Source organism: Rhinoraja longicauda, chromosome 9 (genome assembly GCF_053455715.1).
Source record: "Rhinoraja longicauda isolate Sanriku21f chromosome 9, sRhiLon1.1, whole genome shotgun sequence".
In the NCBI taxonomy this organism is placed as follows: Eukaryota; Metazoa; Chordata; class Chondrichthyes; order Rajiformes; family Arhynchobatidae; genus Rhinoraja; species Rhinoraja longicauda.
Genome location: NC_135961.1, coordinates 45,499,969 through 45,523,062, shown reverse-complemented (window position 1 = coordinate 45,523,062; position 23,094 = coordinate 45,499,969). Strand labels below are relative to the sequence as shown.

At 46.7% G+C, this 23,094-nt stretch overlaps 1 protein-coding gene across 2 annotated transcripts in view; it reads left to right on the top strand.

Moving 5' to 3' along the window:
* Nucleotides 1-22,623, top strand: part of kif26ba (kinesin family member 26Ba) — a 238,953-nt gene extending 216,330 nt beyond the window's left edge. For both annotated transcript variants that reach the window (XM_078405375.1, XM_078405374.1), the window contains 3 exons: nucleotides 15,129-15,325; nucleotides 16,432-16,588; nucleotides 19,298-22,623. In XM_078405375.1, the coding sequence (XP_078261501.1) occupies nucleotides 15,129-15,325; nucleotides 16,432-16,588; nucleotides 19,298-19,446 (503 nt within the window). In that variant the 3' untranslated portion in view covers nucleotides 19,447-22,623. The remainder of the gene's footprint in view (nucleotides 1-15,128; nucleotides 15,326-16,431; nucleotides 16,589-19,297) is intronic.
* Nucleotides 22,624-23,094: the final 471 nt, after the last annotated feature.

The window sequence follows — 23,094 nt, the reverse complement described above, 5'->3', positions numbered from 1 at the left end:
CACAGATCCGTGACTCAGGTTTGATCCTCATCTCAGGTACTGTCCGGGCGAAAATTTGCCCATTCTGCGTGAGTTTCTTCCAGATGCTCCGATTTCCTCCTGCATCCAAAATGAATGAATTGGGGGGAGTGGCAGTTAACAGAAATATGAGAAGAATAAATTGGGATGTTTAGAAATGGGTCATGGTGGTCGGCGTGGAGTCGGTGGGCTGAATGGCCTGTTTCTGTGCTGAATGAGTGTGGTTTCCATTTACATTCTTGTCCAATTATAAATGAGTCTCAAGGGGTTAGAATCCTGGCCACACCATGACCAGTCCCTGCCTATTGCAGTCAAATGCCTGTTGTTGGTGAGATCTGGTATCATCATCACGCTGATGAGCATATCCCTGCAGGAAGCACATCGCTGCAAGGAAGGCAAAACCTATCAAAAGTGCCATAAAAATCCTTTCTTCCAGCCAGGGGATAAATATTAAATTATGTAAGAAGGAACTGCAGATGCTGGTTTAAACCGAAGATAGATGCCAAAAGCTGGAGTAACTCAGTGGGACAGGCCGCATCTCTGGAGAGAAGGAATTGGTGACGTTTCGGGTCGAGACCCTTCTTCAGACTAATATATTAAAATATGTCAGGTTTCCTCTTTAAAAGAGGATTGCCAGGTCTTGGGATATGAGCTCGACAGGTGAATGCCCCTCTGTGTGTGAGACCCTGCTGAACTGAAAATGAAACCTGTGTAAATGCATCATCTGGCAGTCCTCGTTCAGCACTTTGCAGCGTGGCTACTTGAAATATGGGCACTGTCATAATAGAGGAAACTAAGTGGCATTATGCACAGCAGGATCCCACAAAACAATTTTACAAGAGCGAATCATTCGATTTTTAGTAATGTGTACAACACAAAATGTTGCAGTATCTCAGCAGGTCAGGCAGCATCTCTGGAGGACTTTGTGTTCATGACTTTGTGCTCCACACAAGATACCAGTATCTACAGTTCCTTGTGTCTCAAATGTTAGTAATGTTAAAATAAAACAACAAAAAATGCTAAAAAACATTCTGCAGGTTAGGTTGAATCTGTCATATCATATCATCATCATATCATATCATATACATACAGCCGGAAACAGGCCTTTTTTCGGCCCTCCAAGTCCGTGCCGCCCAGTGATCCCCGTACATTAACACTATCCTACACCCACTAGGGACAATTTTTACATTTACCCAGCCAATTAACCTACATACCTGTACGTCTTTGGAGTGTGGGAGGAAACCGAAGATCTCGGAGAAAACCCACACAGGTCAAAAGAAAAATAGTTAACATAATGTTATACTGACGTTAACAGCATGACATTTAACTATTATATACAACTAATATTGCACTGGGTAATTTGGTTTGCACTATTAGAATCTGGAACTTTATTGTATTATAATCTGCTATTTTATTGTATTATTGATTATTATATATTTATTTGTTGTGCTATTGCATTTATCTGCCTGTAAATCTGCAGCAAAGAAGACTCATTGTTCTGCTCCCGAAATTTAAAATTAAACGCTCTTGACCCATCTCAGGTGTGGGACCCTCCAAAAAACTTTATTTAAATTCTACTGTATTCATGACATACACAGTAAATACAAACAGGATATATCTGAAGCCCCAACTGTATTTGCACCCATTTTTCCCTTTCCCCTTCCATCTATATTCTTTCCTCTGACTTCACATTTCACTCCTCTTGTGTCCTTATCTCACACTTTTAGTCTTTCCATCTCTGACCTTTGTCCATCAATCCGCCAATCAACAACCCTACCTCACCTATATCCACCCATCACTTGCCAGACTTTGCCCTATCCCCATCTCTTTTCTCGCTCCCCCCTTGCCCCCCTCCCGCTCCGCCCACAACAATCTGAAAAAGGGTTCTGACTGAAACGTCACCTATCCATGTTCTCTAGATATTCTACCTGACCGTTGAGTTAATCTAGCAACTTCTGTTTCTTTTTTTTTTGGTTAACTAGCACCTGCAGTTCCTTATATCTCCCTCTATGTTCATTGTGCTATTAATTCATTACGTTCTCTTATGGTGCTTCATCAGAACTGGTAATGTTGGGTGTGGGAGAAATATAGCCCAGAATCCAGAAGATCACTTTCACTGTGCCTGACTTAAGGTTTGATTCCATCACGCATAAAGTGGTGATGAATAAGTTCCCATCAGAGCAATCTCTTACACCTTTGTAGGGCGGACAGGGTCTACTACTGGATCCATTCCCAGCAGCACCAGAGTGCTACCCAGGATTTGGGACTCGCCTGGATTAGGGAGCAAAGTCTGGAAGTATGGCCTGGGGTAATATTGATGGAGGAGACGGATAGAAAGGATAATGGGATTGCCAACAACATGCTCATTAACGTCTTCTGAACAAGAGTGCCCGAGAGATGGTATTAATGAGAAGCTTAGTCCCTCTAAACAACAACCAACACACTAATGGACTGTACGAGGGTGGGGAATTAATATGAACACGCCTTATGTTAAACACGGGCTGCTCAAGGAAAGAAATCTCATTTTCTATTGTAGAGGGTGGGACGATTTCACTGAGCCGACCGTACAGTCAGGATCCAAGTAATCACATTTATCATGCCTGGATTTAAAATGCACTCCAATACATTTCAATTCCAGTGAGCTCATGGCCCTCGGAAATCCTGTTGACCTGTAAAGAGCAGCATAATAGGCTTTTGTTAGGAATTGCAATCTCTGCATATTGTGTGTGATGGAATCAGACATTGTCAGGCACAGTGAGAGTGATCCTCAGGAATGCCTTCTTGCCGATTAGCCTGCTGGAATCCTGTCAGCCGCCAGTCCAGTCCACTTTAGTGACAGGAGTGGCTGAGTGGAAGGGAAGCTCCCACCCCTGGTTCCTGTTACCTCACTACTTCGCCTCTTCCGCAACACCCCCTCACCGTCCAAAATAGCCCTACTCCTCCGATCCCCGCTCCAGCACATCCTCTCAAACCTACTAGCTCCACCGTCAATGAGAGTTTTGTGCCTGTACCCAACCTCTCAGACTCCCAGTATAAACCCCTCTGGCTCCCTCATCCTTTATAACCTGCTCTTAGACCAAGCATGGACCGCGTCAATTTTCCTTTCCTGTAAAGAGCTCCACATTTCAATAGCATCTTTCACAACTTTACAGGGCATTCCTCAGACTCACGAGTGCCAACACTGAATCTTCTGTAACTCTAACATCCACTGAAACCATACTTAAACAGGGGGGCCATATAGGAACTCTTTCTAAGGTAGACACACAATGCTGGAGTAACTCAGCGGGACAGGCAGCATCTCAGGAGAGAAGGAATGGGTGACGTTTTGGGTCGAGACCCTTCTTCAGACTGATGTTAGGGGAGGGGGCAGTACAGGGCCTTGTAGATGCTTTCAATGGAGGGGGGAGGGTTGTGCCCTTGATGGACCGGACTGAGCCCACCACTCTCTGAAGCCTCTTGCGTTCCTGTGCATAAGAATTGCCATGCGCTCTCTGACTATATGAAAGGTTGAGGAGTTCAGTGCTATGAGGCTTTTGGCAGATCAACCATGAGCATATTGAATGGCAGAGCAGGCCTGAGGAGCTGAGTGGCTGACTCTGATCATATTGTCTTGCCTTCTGAGTGGGGAGGTAGCTGAGTTGTACCTTTCTTGCCCATTCCAAGTCTGTGTGGCAGCAGCCTCTCATTGGTAATTAGCCTTCACATCCTTAGCTATGACAGCGATGGTAAAAGCTGGCAGTGATCCAATGACCCAGGGGGGGGGGGGTGCCAGCATTGGGCTGAGCTCTGCTGACCCGGTAACTGAGGTGTGTAAAACCAGAGCGGGCAATCTGAACCTGGGGCAGCTCCACACCTGGTCACACCTGCAGGGCACAGACTGCCAGCTGTTCCCATTGGAACAGGTAGCTCGACCAAGCTCAGCATCACCCTCTGTGGCTCTATGTCCATTCTCTCCTCGATGGAGTGGGGACAGTGAGGCAGTCAGTAGGCTTCTTGGCTCCAGTGCCCTTGGTTCAATGCTTGTTCTCCCCGTGACCACCTGGTGGTTTTTACGGGTGTTCCAGTTTCCTTCAACGCACCAACAAAATGGAGGTTGTTTGGCAAACTGGCCACTGTAAGTTTGCCCTGGTGTACATGTGAATGGTAGATCTTGAAGAATAAAATGGGTTAGCGTAGGATTAGTGTAAATGAGTAAGTTGATGGTCAGTGCTGGTCAGTGTGCCAAAGGGCCTGTTTCTGTGCAGCATCTCTCTACGGATGCTCCTGTGACAAGAGCCCTGAATAAATAAATGTCATAGGATGAAAGACATGCACGACTATAGTGATGTGGCAAGGGATGGGACTGATTGTGTGGAGCCTTCAAAGGCTCAGTGGGGTGAATATCCTGCTGCCTTTTACTATGGTGTGTAGACAATTGAAAAGCAAATAAATGTTTATTATTTCCTTCTTCATCTTCTCCTGTTGAGGTACTTAAGTGTTTACAAGTGACATTCCTGACAGCTACCCTGCTGATCTTAAGACAGTTCAGGTCCTTAAGCGAGGGTAATTTATAGAGTTGGAGAGGTATCCCACTTCTAGCCTGAGGCTGCTGTAAACAAGAGCCTTCGGATCTGTAAAACCTGTGAGCGCTGGAATCAGAATATCTGAAGAAATCTCCACTTGCAGAAGATTATGTATCTTCGTCATTTTCGACCCCAGAGAGCTGTAGAGGCAGTCATGACATATATTCAAAGTGGAGATTGATAATTTTAAACTACAGGGCCAGCAAAGTGTTTGGGGAGAGAGAATTGGAAAGTGGTTCTGAAGCCAAGGCTGGATCAGCCATGATCTTATTGAATGGTGGAGCAGGATTCAGGTGCTCCAGACTGATTCTACATTTTTATGACTTCCATCGGGATAATTTCCGTAGCGTCTTTTAAAACATCCCAAAGCACTTCAAAGTCAGTGAAATATTTCATGAAGTGTAGTAATGGCAGTCAGGCAGGAAGTATGGCAACATTGTGTGCAATACAAAGCTCCCACTATGATAATCACCAGGCATTCTTCTTTGAGTCAATGTCACTGGGTGTTGGAGTGGAGTGATGAGAGTGGAGTCCTGTGTGGGATAAGCCAGCAGTTCCACAGTGACGCAGTGTAAATCACCCACCATACTATGTGCCACAGCTCCAATGTCCTTGGGTTCCACACCACCAGTGTTCATCTTACCCTGTCCCTCCTGAATTGCTGCATCTCACTTTTAGTTTAGTTTAGTTCAGAGATAGCACAGAAACGGGCCCTTCGGCCCGCCGAGTCCGCATTGACCAGCCATCCCTGCACACATTAGGGACAGTTTTCACTTACACCAAGCCAGTTAACCTTCATACCTGTACGTCTTTGGAGTGTGGGGGGAAACCGAAGATCTCGGAGAAAACCCACGCAGTCACAGGCAGCACCCATAGTCGGGATCGAACCCGGGTCTCAGGCGCTGCAAGCGCAATAAGGCAGCAACTCAACTGCTGCGCCACCGTGCCCCACACTTGGGGGTTAATCCCACAAGCCATAGTTACCTTTAGTAAATCAGCCCATCATGAATCAGTGGGGGAACTGACAGTAGGAAACATTACTTTCCTGCATTAGACTACCCCACCCCCCCCCCACCCCACCCCCCCCCCATCTCCTGCTCCAATGCTCCCAACCCTTGCACAGCAGGATCGTTGGATCCAGGGGCAGAGTTATGACCTTCATCGTGACTGACACTGGTCGCGAGATTAGTAGGAGCTCTGTAAATTGTCCCTACTATGGAGTGAGTGGCAGGGAATATGGGAAGAATAAAGCGGGATGAGGCTAAGTGGGTGGTCCATAGTCACGGTGGATTGAAGAGCCCTGTTTCCATGCTGTGTGACTCAAACGTGAATAGCACCTGATTCCACAGTCAGCCTTTGTTTCCTCACAAATCAAACATTGTAACCTGCCTGACTGCAGATCGCAACCCCTTTTGGATCAGGACCAATCCTAGACCTCCTTCCCTTAGCCCAGGACCTGACTACAGCAACCTTACATCAAACACCGAACATATTCAGTGTACCTCAGTGAATAGCAAGTCTGGCTTGGCGTTAGAAAATCAGGCTCAACTCTAGAGATCTGAGTGCTTCACCCATGCAGTTATTCCAGGCCTGTGCTGGGAGAGTGCAGTGCTGTCCAAGGTGGTCAGAATAGTTATTAAATCCAGGCAATACACAAAGTGCTGGAGGAACTCAGTCGGTCAGGCAGCATCTGTGGAGGAAATTGAACTTTTATGCTTCGGGTCGGGACACTTCAGATATTGTAAAGCTCTTCTGTACATTCCGTACAAGAGTCATAGACTCATAAAGCTTGGAAACATGCACTTTGGCCCAACTTGTCTAGCTGTCCAAGATGCCCCCTTTCGACTAATCCCATTTGCCTGTGATCACCCAAATCCCTTTAAACCTTTCCAACCCATGTATCTGTCCAAATGACTTTTAAATCTTGTTGTACCTGCCTCAACTGTTTCCTCTGGCAGCTTGTTTCATGTACCCACCACTGTCTGTGTGTAAACGTTCCCCTTCAAGTTCCCATTAAATCTTTCCCCTCTCACTTTAAGCCTGTGCCCTCCATTTCTTGATTCCCCTCCCCTGGAAAAAGGGGAGGGAATTCCCCTCAAGATGTTATACATCTCCAGAGACTCCTGTGCTCGAGGAAGTCCAAGGTTAATCTCCTAACCAGCCCAGCTTCTCCCTGTTGCACAGACCCTCAAATCCTGGCAACATCTTTGTAAATCTGCACTCTGCCCAGCGCATATATAAATGCAATCCTGATGTACCCAGTTTAGCGACACCTCAGAGTTGGGATGCCACGTCGCACCTTTATGAAATATTGGTCAGGCTACACTTTGTCACTGTTGGAGGAAGGCACTACCACAACATTTAAGAGGCATCTAGACAGGCACTTAGAGATGGAAGGCTACAGACCTGATGCAGGCAAATGGGATTGGTACAGGCAGGCACAGCAGTGGGTATTTAAGTGCTGGGGACAGAACCCGTTGAAGTGCTGTGTGATTTTGTGGTTCATTTTGACCAAGTGCTGATATTCTGACCCTGTGTGCAGATTTCTCCTGCCAGTTCTGGATGCAGTGGGTGGGCGCACAGGTGCTGGGAATTTCAATGCTTCCTCTGACAAAGGGATAGAGTTCTTAATTCCTTGATTTGCTCCCTCACTGATTGAGAGCACTTCAGATCCCAGCCGACCAGCGTGGCACAGATGCTCCTGAGCGGATGGACCACACCGGAGTGGTGGTGACGAGGGGATGCTGAGGTGACTCTTATCTCCCAACAGCAGGCGAGTCTAAACAGCCATAAAGAGACCGCAGCAATGCCCGACCTAATTATGTGTTCATACTTCATTGAACTTTGGCCTTCAGAAAAGTCAGGGGCTGAGGGGAGTGGTGGGGCCTCGGCTTGTGCTGAGAGTTAACCAGTTGAAATTCTCCACTTCACAACCATCTGAAATGATCCTTCTTCCCCACTTAAGTTCTATCCTATTTTTTAATTTTTTTATCATTCCTTTTGTTGGCTGACAATTTAGCCTGATTGCCCCTGCGATCTTTTGCTTTCCCCATGAACCTTTTAGAAAATTAGGTTGATAACTTTCAAATGGACTCGGTAGGGCTTCTGATAGAGTTGCTGCCTCTTCTCCCGGGGAGCCCGATTGGATCCTAACTCTGGCACTGGCTGGGTGGAGTTTGCATGACCCCTCGTGTGTTCCGGTTTTTCTCCCCCCGTGCGCATCATTTTTGATACATTCGTTGGTTTCTGTGAAAATTGGATAGTAGGAGAATTATGGGGAGCTGATCAACATGAGAGAGAGGCTAGATTAGAGAGAAATAACTGGAAGGTGGGATTGATGGGATCATCCACATTGAAATTTACTGAATAGTGAAAGGCCTGGATAGAGTAGATGTGGAGAGGATGTTTCCACTAATGGGGGAGTCTAGGACCAGAGCCCATAGCCTCGGGATAAAAGGATGTACCTTTTGAATGGAGATGAGGAGGAATTTCTTTACTCTGAGGGTGGTGAATCTATGGAATTCATTGCCACAGAAGGCTGGGGAGGCCAAGTCAATGAATATTTTAAAGGTGATTGATAGATTCTTGATTAGTATGGGTGTCAAAGGTTATGAGGAGAAGGCAGGAGAATGGGGTTGAGAGGGAAAGATAAATCAGCCTTGATTGAATGGTGGAGTAAACTTGATGAGCCGAATGGCCTAATTCTGTTCCTAGAATTTATGATGGGATTGCCAGCATAGACTAGTTGGGTCAAATGGCTTTCTACTGTGACGTTAGAGAAATATTCCTATCTGTGTTGATGTCCTCAGTGCCATTGAAGGTGAAATGCATCAGAGATACTTTCCCAGCCATGAATAATGATTCCAGGAGTTTGTCACAACAGACAGCTGCCTGACCTGTAACATCTACGACAGGACTATCACCTTTGTAGGACAAACACACTGTAGTTTCTGCAAATCCAGCACTACCTCATGCAGAGACAAGGAACTGCAGATGCTGGTTTACAAAAAAGAACAAAAAGTAACTCAGCAGGTCAGGCAGCATGTCTGCAGAACATGGATAGGTGCTGTATAAGAAAATAACTGCAGATGCTGGTACAAATCGATTTATTCACAAAATGCTGGAGTAACTCAGTAGGTCAGGCAGCATCTCGGGAGAGAAGGAATGGGTGACGTTTCGGGTCGAGACCCTTCTTCAGAAGGTGCTGTTTTGTGTTGACACCCTTCATAACATAACATAACATAACATAACATAACATAACATAACAACACTTTATTGTCACTCGGCACAACACCGAGCGAAATTTCAGCAGTCACACAAAATACAGCAAAAAGAAAAGAACACAGGACACCCGACCCCAACACAAACATCCATCACAGTGACTCCAAACACCCCCTCACTGTGATGGAGGCAACAAAACTTCCCCTCTCTTCCCCCCGCACCCACGGACAGGCAGCTCGACCCCTACCGAGGCAAACGACACGCACAGCCCCCGCAAGGGGATGGAAGGCCCCCCCGGCCGAGCCGCCCCGGGCACCGAAACGTCCCGCGGCCACACCGGGCGATGTTAAGTCCAACGGCCGAGCCGCACCGGGCACTGAAACGTCCCGCGGCCGAACAGCGCTGACGATGTTAAGTCCAGCGGCCAAGCCGCACCGGGCACTGAAACGTCCCGCGGCCACACCGGGCGATGTTAAGTCCAGCGGCCAAGCCGCACCGGGCATTGAAACGTCCCGCGGCCGAGCCGCACCGGGCACTGAAACGTCCCGCGGCCACACCGGGCACTGAAACGTCCCGCGGCCACACCGGGCGATGTTAAGTCCAGCGGCCGAGCCGCACCGGGCACTGAAACGTCCCGCGGCCGAGCCGCACCGGGCACTGAAACGTCCCGCGGCCGCACCGGGCGATGTTAAGTCCAGCGACCGAGCCGCACCGGGCACTGAAACGTCCCGCGGCCGAGCTGCGCCGGCAATGTTAAGGCCCGCAGCCGAGCCGCACCGGGCACTGAAACGTCCCGCAGCCGAGCTGCGCCGGCAATGTTAAGGCCCGCAGCCGAGCCGCACCGGGCACTGAAACGTCCCGCAGCCGAGCTGCGCCGGCAATGTTAAGGCCCGCAGCCGAGCCGCGCCCCGGGGAAGAGACCTAATAAAATAAAGGTTTCCCCCCGCCCCGCCCCACCCCCCCCACCCCACCCCACACACCCCCACCACACATACACAGCCAAAAACAGAAACAAAAACCATCCCAACACCGACACAAACAAAAAAAAAGAAAAAAAGACAACAGACTGCCAGAGAGCCGCAGCCGTTAGGCGCAGCCAACTCCTCCCGAAGGATCCTGTCAGACATCTGACAATACAATGACATCTGACAATTCATTTATATCAAGAGGACTGGAATACAAAAACACAGATGTAAATCTGAGGTTCTATAAGATGCTGGTTAGGCTGCATGTGGAGTACTGTGAGCAAATTTGGGCCCCATATCTAAGGAAGGATGTGCTGGCTCTGGAGAGGGTCCAGGGGAGGTTTACAGGAACGATTCCAGAAATGAGTGGGTTAGCATATGATGCGCGCTTGACAGCACTGGGCCTCTACTCGCTGGAGTTTAGATGGTTGAGAGGGGACTTCGTTGAAACTTACAGAATAATGAAAGGCATAGATAGAGTGGATGTGGAAAGGATGTTTCTGACCTTATCTGCCGCACTGCATGTCAAAGAATATTTCATTGGTTGTGATATGCTTTAGGGCACCTTAAGGCAGCAGGTAGTTGGGAGTCTTTATTGTTATACCTTCTACTGGAGCCTGTTGTAATGTTATAAAGAGCACCATTTTAACTAGGTTTAATGGACCATGTAGACTCACCACAGACTGCCAGCAGAGAACGGGCAATGCAACCCTCAAATGGACATCTTGCACCACTGTTGTTCATCTGAGATGATGATTGAGATTAAGGCCAAAAGTATTGGACCAACTTCTTGGACCCTTCAGGTGTCAGAGGTTATGGGGAGAAGGCAGCAGAATGGGGTTAGGAGGGAGAGATAGATCAGCCATGATTGAATGGCAGCATCTGCTTCCCCGCCCCGTCCCTACATCCGCTGCAGCTCTTATAAAGCAAAGATCTGATGGGTAGGCTTTTCACATGGAGGGGTGGAGAATAAATGCAACAAATTGCCAGAGGTTGTGGAGAAGATATAGTTAAAAAAATTAATGACGTTTGGACGGCTAATTAGGTAGAAAAGGCAGAGAGGAATACATGCCCACTGCACACAAAAGGGATTAGCATTGGTAGGGATGGATGAAGTGGGCTGTTAGGCCCGTAATATGCTGTACAATTGTATGATTCCATCTATTGCTCATCCTTAAATATTCTCTGAGATTGAACAGTCATCTGGGATCAAGAACTCCATAGATTCGCAGTCCTATGATTGACCACAAATAGCCCAACCCCTTTTCCTTGACTATTTTCTTGCCCGATAATTTCCAATGTATTCCTAACTAATCTATCAAGCTCAGCCTCCAAGTCAATCTTTGACTGAGCTCCCGGGTTAGAGAACACTGAAGATTCACCATGCTGTGAGTATTGACCATGGTTACAGTGGAATAGATTCCACTGATGTCGTTCCCTGGCTGACAGATGGGTATCTATATATAACTAGCCTGTCTCCTCCCATGCACACATTATGCATTTAGATGTGTTTCCAATTGCTCAGCTGAAGGTTAAAGAGCCGCCTTTAAACTGGGAACCTGTTTTCATTATGTACATCGTCCAAGTTTCCAAACATTAGTCAAGCTAAGCTCTCAAAGTTTCGTAAACTCTTGCAGCTTTTGCATACTAGGAGAGAGATTATTTTGTAATTAACCAAATTTGCATAGTAAATGTAATCTGATTAACATAATTAATCATTTTTTTTTATCCCTAATGGCATGACAATTATTCTATTCCAGTTTCATAAAGGTAAGGCTTGCAATTTTTCCAATGTTCCAACGGAGTCTTGTGACTAATTAACTCAATTTACATATGCAGATGTGGGTGCATTTGTATGACCTATTAATATGTTTTTTTCTAATCAAATGATGATTTATAGCCTTTGGATTCTGCAGGCATAATCCTGAAGTTATTGCTGAGGTAATGGCAAGGACATTGAAAATAAGGCTGGGGCAATCAGACCACTCCTCAGTTATCTAACAACACGAAAAGAAACTTGATTTATACGAAGCAAAAAGACATCCCTTGGCACTCCACGAGAGTGTTATCTGGCAAAGAAATCGATGCTGAGCCACATTAGGGCATGTTCGAGCAGGAAGGAACTGCAGATGTTGGTTTACACCGAAGATAGACACAAAATGCTTTCAACGGGTCAGGCAGCATCTCTGGAGAAAAGGAATAGGTGATGTTTTGGGTCAATACCCTATTTCAGATTGAGAGTCGGGAGAGGGAAACTAGAGAGAGGAAACTAGGTACCTCTATTTTCCCTCTCCCCTGACTCTCAGTCTGAAGAAAGGTCTCGACCCGAAACATCACCTATTCCTTTTGTCCAGAGATGTTGCCTGACCCGCTGAGTCACACCAGCATTTTGCATCTATCTTGGCCAAAAAGAGTGACTTCAGGTACTGCCTAAAGGAAAAGATATGGGGAGGCTTGTGGAGGGGTCTCCAGAGTTGCATCCCTTAGAATCCTTATTCTATCCATGGAAAAACAATGGCAAGGTTAACACTTTTCCTTTGGCCTACCCCAACAGAAAGGCAGAGGGGAATCTCTTGTTATTGCTGGTACTTCAGAGGGCCTCTCGAATGGATCTCAAATGAGGGGCTATTAATGGATCAGTTAGCAAGCTGAAGCCTTCACTTCTCAATGCCCGATTTGATGATCTGTGAACCAGCGGCATGTACCGACTCGCCCACATGGCACTAACATCACACCAACTGCAGCAAGCCCACTGCTGCACTTTCACCCATTTCCAAGTGCTCTTTCTCTCTCGCTCTCGACAGGCCATGGCTCAGGTTCACCAGAATAATGAAAACATAAAGTCAAATGATGTAGCCCGGATTCCATAAACCTGGGCTGGTCCTTTCTTGGATACAGAGAGATCTATTTGAAGCATTATATATTTTTGAAAGAATTTGTTTGTAGAAACTATCCCTGCTGGTGAAGTGATGAGAGAAATAAGCAGGCATTGTCTGAGCAGTGTATTAGAGTTAAGCCACACTGGAGCATAGGGGACATTGCTGGGACTCCATCCAAGTATCAAGAGACACCTGGTATCAAGAGACATCAGTAGGATCGGCAAGGGAAATGGAGCAGGAAAAATGGCACTAAGTTACAGTTTAGTCATCAAGGCCTAAGGGTCTTCATGTCTGGAAGGATGGTCATGGCTCCTTCTTGGCTCAGAAGGCATTGTGCGCAATGGAACCACACCCTTCACTAGATGCTGAGAGGCAGAGATATTGTAGGAGTTGAAAATCTTTTCCCCTGGGTGGAAACCTCAAATATTAGAGGGCATAGGTTTAAGGTACGAGGAGGAAATTTCAAAGAAGATGTGTGGGGCAAATTTACTCACACAGAGAGTGGCGGTTGCCACGCTATGGTTGCACTGCCAGGGATGGTGATGAAAGCAGATATGAAGGTGGTTTTTGAGATGGTCTTTAGATAGGCACATGGATAGGAAGGTAATGGAGGGATATGGATCATGTGCCCACAAAAGTGATGAGTCTACTTTGGCGACATGCTCGGCTCACACATAGTGCGCCAAAGGGCCTGTTCTTGTTCCTGTACTGGAGCCTGTCCCTGTGCTGCACTGTTCTTTGTTTGCTGAATTAATTGGAAAAAAATATGTGTGTGGAGGATGTGCACTAACTTTAAGACTTCAGAACTCTGGGTTGACCTGGAGAATCCAATGTTTTCTAGACATTTCATCAAAGGGCTTTGATGACTTATGAGTGAGCTGCAGGTCACTGCATATCATTTGACCTAACCCAGAGCCCTATCTCCTCACTCCCCCCTCTGAACCTAGCATGTAACACCAATGGCAGGAGTGTCAGAGGTCAGGGTCTGTTAGTCAAATAGTCAGTGAATGGTTGACGTCAAAAGCCAAAAATGTTGGAAACACTCAGCAGGTTAGGCTGTGGGAAAAGGAACAGGGTTAACATTGCAGATGAAGGCGGCTTTGTCAGAGCAGTTGTTATTCCAGGATGTGCTTTGTTCAGCCAATAAGCTGGTAAAATGTTTCCTGCCACAATTCAAGAATGTTTTCTCCAGGCCTACCCTGCCCCATCTGCTAGATGACGTGAACAGCCTTTGTGCCACAAAACCAACTCCCATTATCTCTTGTTTTTTGTTTTTGCTTCCCTTGAGCTATCCCGTGGCCCCTCGAAAGGTAAGCCTGATGAAACGATCAGCTTTGCTTCCTCGGGCTCTTTTCACAGATGCTGCCTGACCTGCTGAGCATTTCCAGCAGTTTCTGTTTTTATTTCTTACTTCGTGGAGGTTGGGGTCATTTGAATTACAACAGGCCAGACCTAAAGTAACGGGTGACCCATTTATAGGACACAATCAATGATCAGCCTAGGGTGTATTAAGGGACTTCAGTATACAAGTACAAGAGTCCCTGAAGGTGGCAGTGCAGGTAGGTAAAGTGGTGAAGACAGCAAACGAGATGCTTGTATTATTAGCCAGATCATAGAATATAAGAGCAGGGAAGTTAAGGAGTAATCTTATAAAATATTGGTTCAGCCAAATCTGAAGTATTGTGTGGAGTTCAGGTAACCAAACTATGGAAGAGTGAGGTTGCACTAGAGAGGGTGTAGGAGAGATTCACCAGATGATACATGGGATAGATACCTGGGATTCAGTCATGAGGGGAGACGAGATGGGCTGGGTTGATTTTTGTTGGAGCAGAGGAGGCTGAGGTTGAGACCAGACCAAGGTGTACACAGGAGCATAGCCAGGTTGGATAGTAAGAAACCTTTCCTCATCTTCAATACTAGAGAGTGTGGGTTTAGGATAAGGGGTAAGGAGATCGGATGAAGAACATTTTCACACTGTCAGAGGTTGGGATGTGAAAGGCATTGCCTGCGAAGGCGCTGGAAGAGGAGACTCTCACAGTATTTAAGAAGTACCAGACCAGAGCTTGAGTTGCCAAAGCCCAGTAGGCAAAGGATCGAGTACTGGTAATTGCGGCTCTGTAGATTGGTACTCAATGGCCGCATGGACACGGTGGAGTGATTGTTCTGTTTGTGTGCTGAATAACTCCATGTTTGTGAGGAGACATCGTGCAGCTTCACCTCGGGCTTGTGGCATCCACTTTTGGCAGCCCAGCAACAGCATTATTGCTTGTTGAGGGTCAGCAAGGCAGAGGCCGGGACACAGACCCACGCTGCACCAATGGTCTCTGTAGCTTTGACACCATTGCCTTAGGCTGTTTGTAGCACCTTTTGTTTTGCTTGCAAGCATGACACACAAGCTTCACACGGACAGTGCGCAACATGAGCAATGCAGACCACATGGTGCATGTTACTCCTGACACTCCCCTCCTTTACTCTCTTTTCAGGATCGCAGAGGCGGCGCCTCCTCCCTGGCCTGTCCCCCGAGGCTGCACCTCCAGCCAGAAAACCGCCCACCAGCTCTGGCCTCCGCTGGGTGGACCTCCGGCCTGTGCAGAGGGGGATGGCAGAACCGTTTGAGATCAAGGTCTACGAGATCGACGACGTGGAGCGGTTGCAGAGGAGGAGGGCAGCAGACAACAAGGTTTGCAGACTTCATCCTTGACTTCCTCATCGTCAGGCCAAACACAAACCATCGTGCACAACTTGAAACAGGACCTGGAAAATAGCATTAAATGGTGGGGGAATGGGACTGAATTGTTCATGCAGAGGCACTAAAGACTCAATGGGCTAAACAGTCTTCATCTGTGCTGTAACCTTTCTGAATTTGCTGTTAGTTTCACTTGTAACCCATTCCTAACACCCATATTTTATCAGCTACTGTGTTAAACCACTCCTTCCTCTTGCACTTTGAACTCCCTCAGAGTTAGCTTCCTTTCCCACATGTTTTTGTCACTTTCCTTGTGGGTCAGGCCCATGCATTACGGACATGGGCTTTTATTGCCCATCTTTAGTTGGCCCCGATCTGAATGGTTTGCTCAAGCACCTCAGAGGATAGTGAAGAGTCTGCCACATTGATGCATACATAAAAAACATGGAGCTCCAGCTCTGAGGCAGTGGTGGAGCAATACCACATCCATCCAGTGGTTGCTCATCACTTTAATATAAGATTTATTTAATTAAACCCATGGCAGAATTTAAACTCATGAATCCACCTCATCACCAAAACCTCTTGATATCAATCCAATAATTGAACAGGACCGAATGGCCTACTCCTGCACCTATTGTCTATTGTCTAAAAGTCGACCCTTCACCTATAGACTGATGGCCAATCAACGAGCACATCTTTGGAATGTGAGGGGAAACTGGGTGTCCACATTCACAGAGAGAATGTGCAAACTCCACACGGACAGCACCAGAGATCAGGATGCAGCTAATGCACTACAGTGCTGCCCTCAATCCTCCTAAATTGTGAAACTCCCATCAGAGCGAGTTATTATTTTGAGTCCTTCATTGCAAGTCTCTGAGTCCTAATAACAGTCTCGTTCTGCCCATTACTCAATGTGCCACAGGTGATAAAGCAATAGAGGGTTTTGTCTGGGAGGGAAGGTACTAGCGTTAACATCTCGTCTTTGCTGAGTCACACCCATGTGCCGACATAGACAGTGGTTGCGTCCAGGGATAAGCTGGAAGCAAAAGCCCATGAGACATGGCAACAGAGACCTAACACCAGTCATTTTTTTATTCCAGCTGCGAGGATTTATCTGTTTCAACGCAAAGCTGAAAATATTAGAGAATCGGCAGCAGAGGATTTCAGAGGTCAAAACCAAATACAACGTGTTGATGCAGGAGCTGGAGGCAACCAAACAGAGGTTGATGTTGGATCCCAGTAAATGGCTCAGTGAATGTGAGTACCCTGCTGGTCGTAGAGAACCCTGTGAGTTACATCGGCGAAACCAAGCGCAGGCTCGGCGATCGCTTTGCTGAACACCTGCGCTCGGTCCGCATTAACCAAACTGATCTCCCGGTGGCCGAGCACTTCAACTCCCCCTCCCATTCCCAGCCTGACCTTTCTGTCATGGTCCTCCTCCAGTGCCATAGTGAGGCCCACCGGAAATTGGAGGAACAGCACCTCATATTTCGCCTGGGCAGTTTGCAGCCCAGTGGTATGAACATCGACTTCTCCAACTTTAGATAGTTCCTCTGTCCCTCCCTTCCCCTCCTCCTTCCCAGATCTCCCTCTATCTGCCTGTCTCTACCTATATCCTTCCTTTGTCCCGCCCCCCTGACATCAGTCTGAAGAAGGGTCTCGACCCGAAACGTCACCCATTCCTTCTCTCCCGAGATGCTGCCTGACCTGCTGAGTTACTCCAGCATTTTGTGAATAAACCCTGTGAGTACCCGGCTGGTCGCTCACTCAGAGAATCATGGAATCCTATAGCACAGGGCAGTCACGGTGGCACAGCGGTAGAATTGCTGCCATACAGTGAATGCAGAGCCGGGTTCGATCCCGACCACGGGCGCCATCTGTACGGAGTTTGTACGTTCTCCCCGTGACCTGCGTGGGTTTTCTTCGATATCTTTGGTTTCCTCGCACACTCCAAAGACATACAGGTTTGTAGGTTAATTGGCTTGGTAAATGTAAAAATTGTCCCTAGTGGGTGTAGGATAGTGTTAATGTGTGGGGATCGCTGGTCGGCGCGGACCCCGTGGGCTAAATGGCCAGTTTCCGCACTGTATCTCTAAAACTAAAAAACTAAAGAAGCAAGCCCTTCAGTCCAACTTGCCTATGCCGATCAAGATGCCCCATCTACACTAGTCCCACCTACCTGCATTTGTCCTATATCCCTCAACCTTTTCTATCCATGTCCCTGTCCAAATGTCTTTTAAATGCTGTTATAGTAGTTGTCTCAACTACCTCCTCATGCAGCTTGTTCCATATACCCATCACTTTCTGTATGGAAAAAGTTGCCCCTTAAGTTCCTATTAAATTTTTCCCCTCTCACCGAAAACCCATGTCCTCTGGTTCTTGATTCCCTTACTCTGGGTAATGATGCTGTGCATTCAACCAATCTATTCCCCTCAAGATCTTAAACACCTCTATAAGATCACCCCTCAGCCTCCTACACTCCACGAATAATGACCTAGCCTGCCCAACCTCTCCCTATAGTTCAGGCCCTTGAGTCTTGGCAATATCCATGTATTCTTTTCTCTGCACTATTTCCAGCTTAATGACATCCTTTCTGTAGTAAAGGCCTACCGAGGATAAGATGGGACTTAAAAGAATATATCTCCTTATTTTTGGAAAACTATAAACCGCACAGGGTGGTATGGTAGCGCAGCAGTAGAGGTGCTGTGATACAGCGTCAGAGACCCGGTTCCATCGTGACAATGGGTGATTGTACGGTGTTTGTACGTTCTCCCCATGACCAGCCTAGGTTTTCTCCATGATGTCCGGTTTCTTCCCACACTCCAAAGACATACAGGTTTGTAGGTTAATGGGCTTGGCTATAATTGTAAATCGTCCCTCCTGTGTGTAGGATGGTGTCAGCGTGCGGGATTGCTGGTTAGCGCGGACTCGGTGGGCCGAAGGGCCAGGGCCAGATTAAGCTAGTGCGGGGCCCGTAGCATTTGTTATAAAGGGGCCCTAAATACGGGACAAGGTGATGTCACCACACGCGCCCCACGTAACCTCACCCAGCCAGCGGCCACGTGCTCACGCTCCACCAATGGCGGCCACCCGGGCCGGGAAGCGGATTGCAATGCAACCTCCGTTAAGGCGGCGCCCGGGCCTACAGTGTCTGGAGGTAGACACAAAATGCTGGAGCAACTCAGCGGGTCAGGCAGCATCTCGGGAGAGAAAGAATGGGTGACGTTTCGGATCGAGACCCTTCCGAAGGGAGAAGGTCTCGACCCAAAACGTCACCCATTCCTTCTCTCCAGAGATGCTGCCTGACCTGCTGAGTTACTCCAGCATTTTGTGTCTTCCTTTGATTTAAAGGAAGCAACGCACTCCTGGTGGGGTGGGAGGGGGGGGGGGGGGGGTGGGGGTGAAGGACTGTGTCTCGGGGTTAGTGGTTGGGCGGTGACGCGCTGGCTGCCCATTGGTCCACGCAGTCCCGCCGCCAACACATTCTAACCGCGGCGTTGGCAACACATTCTAACCGCGGTGGTTGGGAAGAGGCACGCGCAACACAGAGTGGGGTCCTCGAAAGCGCGGGGCCCGTGGCAAATGCTACTGTTGCTACTCTGTTAATCCGGCTCTGCGAAGAATGGCTTGCTCCAGTTCCATTTTCTTCAGAGCGTGGGTATGGGCTTGTTTCCGTGCTGTATCTCTAAACTAAACAAAACTAAAGCTGTAAAGGAGGTAGTGGAATCAGATACAATTACTACATTTAAGAGTTATTTAGACAGACCCTTAAATAGATAAGACATAGAAGGATACAGTACTAATGCAGGCAAGTGGGATTTGTGTAGATGGGCAAAACGTTTAGCATGGTGAGCCAAAGCGCCCGTTTCTGCGCTGTAACCCATGACTCCAAACAGTTAATATGTCAGGTCAAAATGATTTTCTTTATCTACCTCTGAACTGTTGTCCTAATCTCTCATTCCCCAGTTGACCTGGACCAAGGTTTTGAGGTGGATTCCTTGGAATACTTGGAGGCCCTGGAGTGTGTCACCGAGCGACTGGAACACCGGGTCAACTTCTGCAAAGCTCACCTCATGATGATCACGTGTTTTGATATCGCCTGCGGGAGGCGTTAACGGGCGTTAACGGGCTGGGGAAGAGGGGGGGGAAGGGGTTGTGAACGGTGAGCGAGCAGAAGGATAGAGCAGGAGGAAGAAAACAAAACACCCAAAGATAGCAGGAAGACGACAGACGGAAGGAAGCGCAAGGTGTGAAGCATGTACGTGAAGAGTTTTATCTTTTTCCCAAAACGGAATGTAAAAAAGAGAGAAGGAAAACCAGAGATGAATATGGGAGTATGAGAATGTCTTTTCTTTCGACAGATTGGTAGAGCACTTTCAGGAATTCTGGTGATGTATATATGAATGGCTTGCTCCAGTTCCCTTTTCTTCAGAGCGTGGGTATGGGCTGGGCTGGGTGTGGGTGTGGAATGAAGGGCTGTTTCTGAGAAACTCAGAACCATATACAGAAGGACTACAAGTGCCTTGTAAACTTTATTATATTATCCAAAATCTTACATGGACTCATTATTGTACAGTTGTGTGTTGATGATGCATATTTCGCCGTACGGTTATAGAGGCAGTATCCATTTTGTAGACCAAACTCAAACCTACGCACCATTCCTGTTTTATATCCATCAGCATTCTCACTAAACCAGGGGGAGGGGTGGGAGGGGGAATTAACACAACTTGGGAGGGGTGGATGCTTGTGATATCATGTTTCCTTCTGAGCCCCTGGAGGATTATTCAGTAATGGCTTGAATCACTTTTGAATGATGTTTCATGGTACTTTTTTTTATATATATGGCCGATTGTAAAGGGTATTGTGTGGATTTGAGTTTTAAAATCCAGTAGATTTTCATTGAACAAGAAATAAAAGGGTAATGTTTCAGTAAAGGTTGAACTCAAGGTTGTTTTACTAGGTGTTTTAACGACTTGCTGTTTTTAAGTAACTTGTATCTATAGAGTAGGTCCGTAGTCAGGAAGCAGCACATTATTAACGTGACTGGCATTTACTAACAGTGAACGAGCCACTCGGAGGCATCGCGATGCCTCTCTGGCAGACAGAGTCCTCCCCCAATTCTCAGCATTGAAATGAAGCACATCCGATTCGAAAGCACATGAGCACTTCCTCTCTTTATTGATTGTAGTCAGTGAGATAATTGTAAACATATTCATATGCACTCTTGCAACCCTGTCTTACGTGTGTGTGTACTCTGCACATGCAAATGCAAGTGATGCATGTTTGTAATGGTTTTGGTTTAATCTCTCCACCTCCTTTCATGGGAACAGGATAAATCCGTTGAATCTGATCTGCTGTAGATTCTGCTTCCATCTTGATTGTATTTGCCCCCCTTATTGCCATATTTCTGGATAGCTGTGGCCAACAAGCACAGGTGGCAGTCATGCAGCACATAAGCAGGCCCTTCAGCCCATCTGTCTATGCCGACTCACAAGTACATTATATTAATCCCAGCCCTGACCCATAGTCTACTAAGTTTGGTGATTCAAGTGCTTGTCCAGTGTGTGGCAGAAATTGGTTCCCCAAACAATGCAGCCGAACATACAATGTAAAAGCAATTGCAGCTTACCTCCGCTTCTGGTACTGGCTTTCCTTCACCACAGCTGAATCTCGGAAGTGGAGTGGAAAGCAAGTTTGCACATTCTCCATGACAAAGGAATTTGTGCACCAACATCTCCCCAGAGTAGCATTTTAAGAAAGATGCAACATTTCTCCTTGTTACCAAGGCTGCAGATTGGATTCTGTTCAGCCCATACCCTCTGCCAGTAAATTATCTGTTAAAGTCTTCGGTTTTGGTCAAGTCCCAGGGTCTAAGCCTGTTGGCACCTGGAACCCAACCGAGTGGAGATTCAATGCAGTTCAGCCAAGCCAAGCCCTGATGGACCGTCTACCTTATGACTTCAGATTCTGCACAGGAAACCCCACTGAATCCATTTCACCGGGTCACATTTATAAGTAAAGAGAGTACTGAATTGTCACTTCTCAACTAAAGTAACATTTTATTCTTCACTTGCTCTTTTAGGGGCTTTTAAAACTTGTTCTCTTTTTTTATTAATCATCTACAAAAATGTAACTCAGGCCATAATACCATTTACTAACCCTAACCCTAAACCAATCTCCACTGTGGCCCTTCCATCCCTTAGGATAACTTGCTGCCCATTATGACATTCCCCCTGCCCAATAGTATTTTAAGCCAGATCCCAGCAAATTATTAATTAAGATAAAAACACCATCCCAAGTCATCTGGTACCCAGAGTCTGCCATCATGCCAGAGAGGCTGCCTGCCTCTCCTGTTTAAATGTGAGGTTTTAAGCTGCCTGAAGCAGGGAAGGTTCTGCAAAAAAAGTAGTCACGGCAAAATTATCTCACTATTTAAGGGTGCTAGTATCCTTTCACTGTTAGGCTGCAATGGCATGCATAGAAAGAATGATAGAATAAAGCAATGTTGGTGGCAGGCACATGACTAAGGAGGCTGGATTGGAGATAAATTTGCAACGCAGATTTGCCATGAGACGTGCCAAGCAGGTCACTGAGGTTACACATAATTCCTTGTACACTGGTTCATTGGTTTTACTGTGGGGGTAATCACTTTATTGCAGTTTTGCTCCACAAAGAGCACAATTAAGAGAGCAAACAGGGTTCGGAAGAAAGCTAATCATTGCCAGAGGGCATCGACACCTGTTCCTGGAGGTAGCTGGGGTTATCTGGGAGACTCACAGGAGCCTCTAGGTAGTCAGGCATGGAAATAATGAGCATGATTGAGGTTCTGACCAAGAAGCATGTTACCTCCGGGTGGTCTTTCCCAAAGATGTTCATTATATTTTGTGGATATTTATCTCTTTAAAGGTGCTCGAAGCAATTTCACCTCTAAATGTCTACACGTCTTCCCTCTCTCTCTTGCCTACACTCAGAACTGCTGCCAACTAACACATCTTTGTCATGTTATATATGAAGGACATAATTTATTTATGAACTCAGGATGCTCTTGTTTTATAAAGTTGCTTGTATTTTGTAATTTATTTACACATCACGATAGAAGCTAACAAATGCTATCTATGCATTGTTTTGTACAGTCGCCTAATTCACACCTTAAGGCTTGGTTTTCTTTGCATTGTAATCTTGGACATCTCTTGTCAGAATAATTGAAGCTTGCTGTTTACCTAACCCCTTGTATAAAATGTGTATGATAGTCAAATATTGTAGCCTGGTATTGTGAATAAACATTATATTTTACATCCTGTTAAAAAATTTGGATTGTCTGTTGAAAGACCATGGTCCAAAGCCTTGCCGAATATGCAATATTGCTGTTTGCGCCTCAGGTTAACACATCTGCCTTAATGTTTGCCACAGTCGTCCAACTGTCTACATTCAGTCCCACTGTCTGTCTGACTGTATGTTTAGGTTTATTACTGTCATTTGGACTGAGTTGCAGTGAAAACTATTCTTTAGCATGCTATCCAAACAGATCAGGTAATATTATACATATATAAAATAAAGTCAAACCCAAGAACAAAAGAGCAAAGGTGAAGATAGAGTACAGATGTGTCTGTCCTTATGTCTGTCTCACTGTCGACTACTACTGTCCCATTGTCTGACATATCTGACTGTCTACATGCCTGTCTCACTCTGGTTTTCTGTTTCACTCTCTGCCACGTCTGATGGTCTTTCTGTCTCCCTCTCTCTCTTTACCACATCTGTCCCAC